This window comes from Macrobrachium rosenbergii, chromosome 25, assembly GCF_040412425.1.
Source record: "Macrobrachium rosenbergii isolate ZJJX-2024 chromosome 25, ASM4041242v1, whole genome shotgun sequence".
Taxonomy (NCBI): Eukaryota; Metazoa; Arthropoda; class Malacostraca; order Decapoda; family Palaemonidae; genus Macrobrachium; species Macrobrachium rosenbergii.
The window spans coordinates 17,711,321-17,712,695 of record NC_089765.1 but is presented as its reverse complement, the minus strand read 5'-3'; the positions used below and the strand labels follow the sequence as shown (position 1 = coordinate 17,712,695).

Genomic DNA, 1,375 nt, shown 5'->3' with positions numbered 1-1,375 from the left:
ATATATATATATATATATATATATATATATATATATATATATATATATATATATATATATATATATACTGTATTTATACACCTTCTGGGGCGTAGTGACCTTTGCCGACCCATGAACTGGCCAAGCCTAGTGTTGCTTAAACATGCAGTCAAACGCATAATCATTCATTAATCATAGATATTCATGGATACACTCAGGAACACAGAGATATACACGTCGGTTTGCAATTGAATGTAAAGCGTAAAATAATGAAGGCTCCTAATGAGTTAAGTTATTACAGGAACTTTGATTGTCAGAGCAAGGAAACCAAAGGGAGGAGAGAGAGAGAGAGAGAGAGAGAGAGAGAGAGAGAGAGAGAACTGACAAACAGACTGATTGATAGATAGACAGGAGATTAAAGCCTTTTTCGTTTTCTTTGAGTTTATCTCACCTGCCTCTTCTGTTTATATAAAAAAAATATGGATCAGTTTATGGCAATAATGATTTGACAGGCAGATGCCAATTACGGCCTCAAACTGGTCTCTCGACAGTTTCATTTTATTCGTGAAGATAAAAACGACTCGAGAAAGAAAATAAAAATACAAAAACCTCTTGCCAAAATGTATTTGAAGCTATGTATATGTATATATATATATATATATATATATATATACATATATATATATATATATATATATATATATATATATATATATATATATATATATGAAATATCATTACATATTAGTTGGTCATTCGCGTATCGCTTTAATAAGAGTCTTGACAGCACCATCGAAAAAAAACACTATTTATGATAAGAATCCCTACGTTTATTTATTTATTTATATATATATATTTATATAGTTATAGTGTATACTTTTTTGTTAGGCTGTACAGAACTACACAGTTTAAGAGATCGATATATATATATATGTATGTATATACGGAAGTTGTCAGTGAAAAGTTGTACAAAAGGAACACGCAAAAACAGAATGCTTCGGTTATGTCTGTCGTATTTTGTCACTTATTTATCCATTTCTTTTGTTTTCGTTTTGGTTTCTTAGTCTATACACTACCTCCCAGTTTATTCATTTGTTTCGGTATCCATTTCGTCATTTGTCATTTCTTTTTACTTCTTTTTCATTTCCTCTTTTTCGTCGGTGCCAGAGAGGACGTCGGCGGTTTTTCGAAAGCTCGGCTCGATCAGCCGTGAGCAACCCTTATAAGGCGGACTCGGTGATTGGCGGAAGGCTGGCCAATGGCGTGGCCGAACTCCCGCCGCCTCCGAAACCTTTGGTGGGATTCGGCTCCCGCCTCGCCCTTGCCCTTCGCCTCCGCCAACTGCTGCTGCTGCTGCTGTGCCCTCCCGGCACCTCGCTGTGCTATGACCTGTTGA

General features: G+C 35.7%; 1 protein-coding gene across 4 annotated transcripts in view; it reads right to left on the bottom strand.

Annotated features, from left to right (window-relative positions):
* Positions 1 to 1,080: 1,080 nt before the first annotated feature.
* LOC136852388 (5-hydroxytryptamine receptor-like) overlaps positions 1,081 to 1,375 on the bottom strand; it is a 431,067-nt gene continuing 430,772 nt past the window's right edge. For all 4 annotated transcript variants that reach the window (XM_067126979.1, XM_067126980.1, XM_067126981.1 and 1 more), the window contains exon 5: positions 1,081 to 1,375. This exon is cut by the window's right edge and continues 803 nt beyond it. In XM_067126979.1, coding sequence (XP_066983080.1) covers positions 1,362 to 1,375 — 14 coding nt within the window. In that variant the 3' untranslated portion in view covers positions 1,081 to 1,361.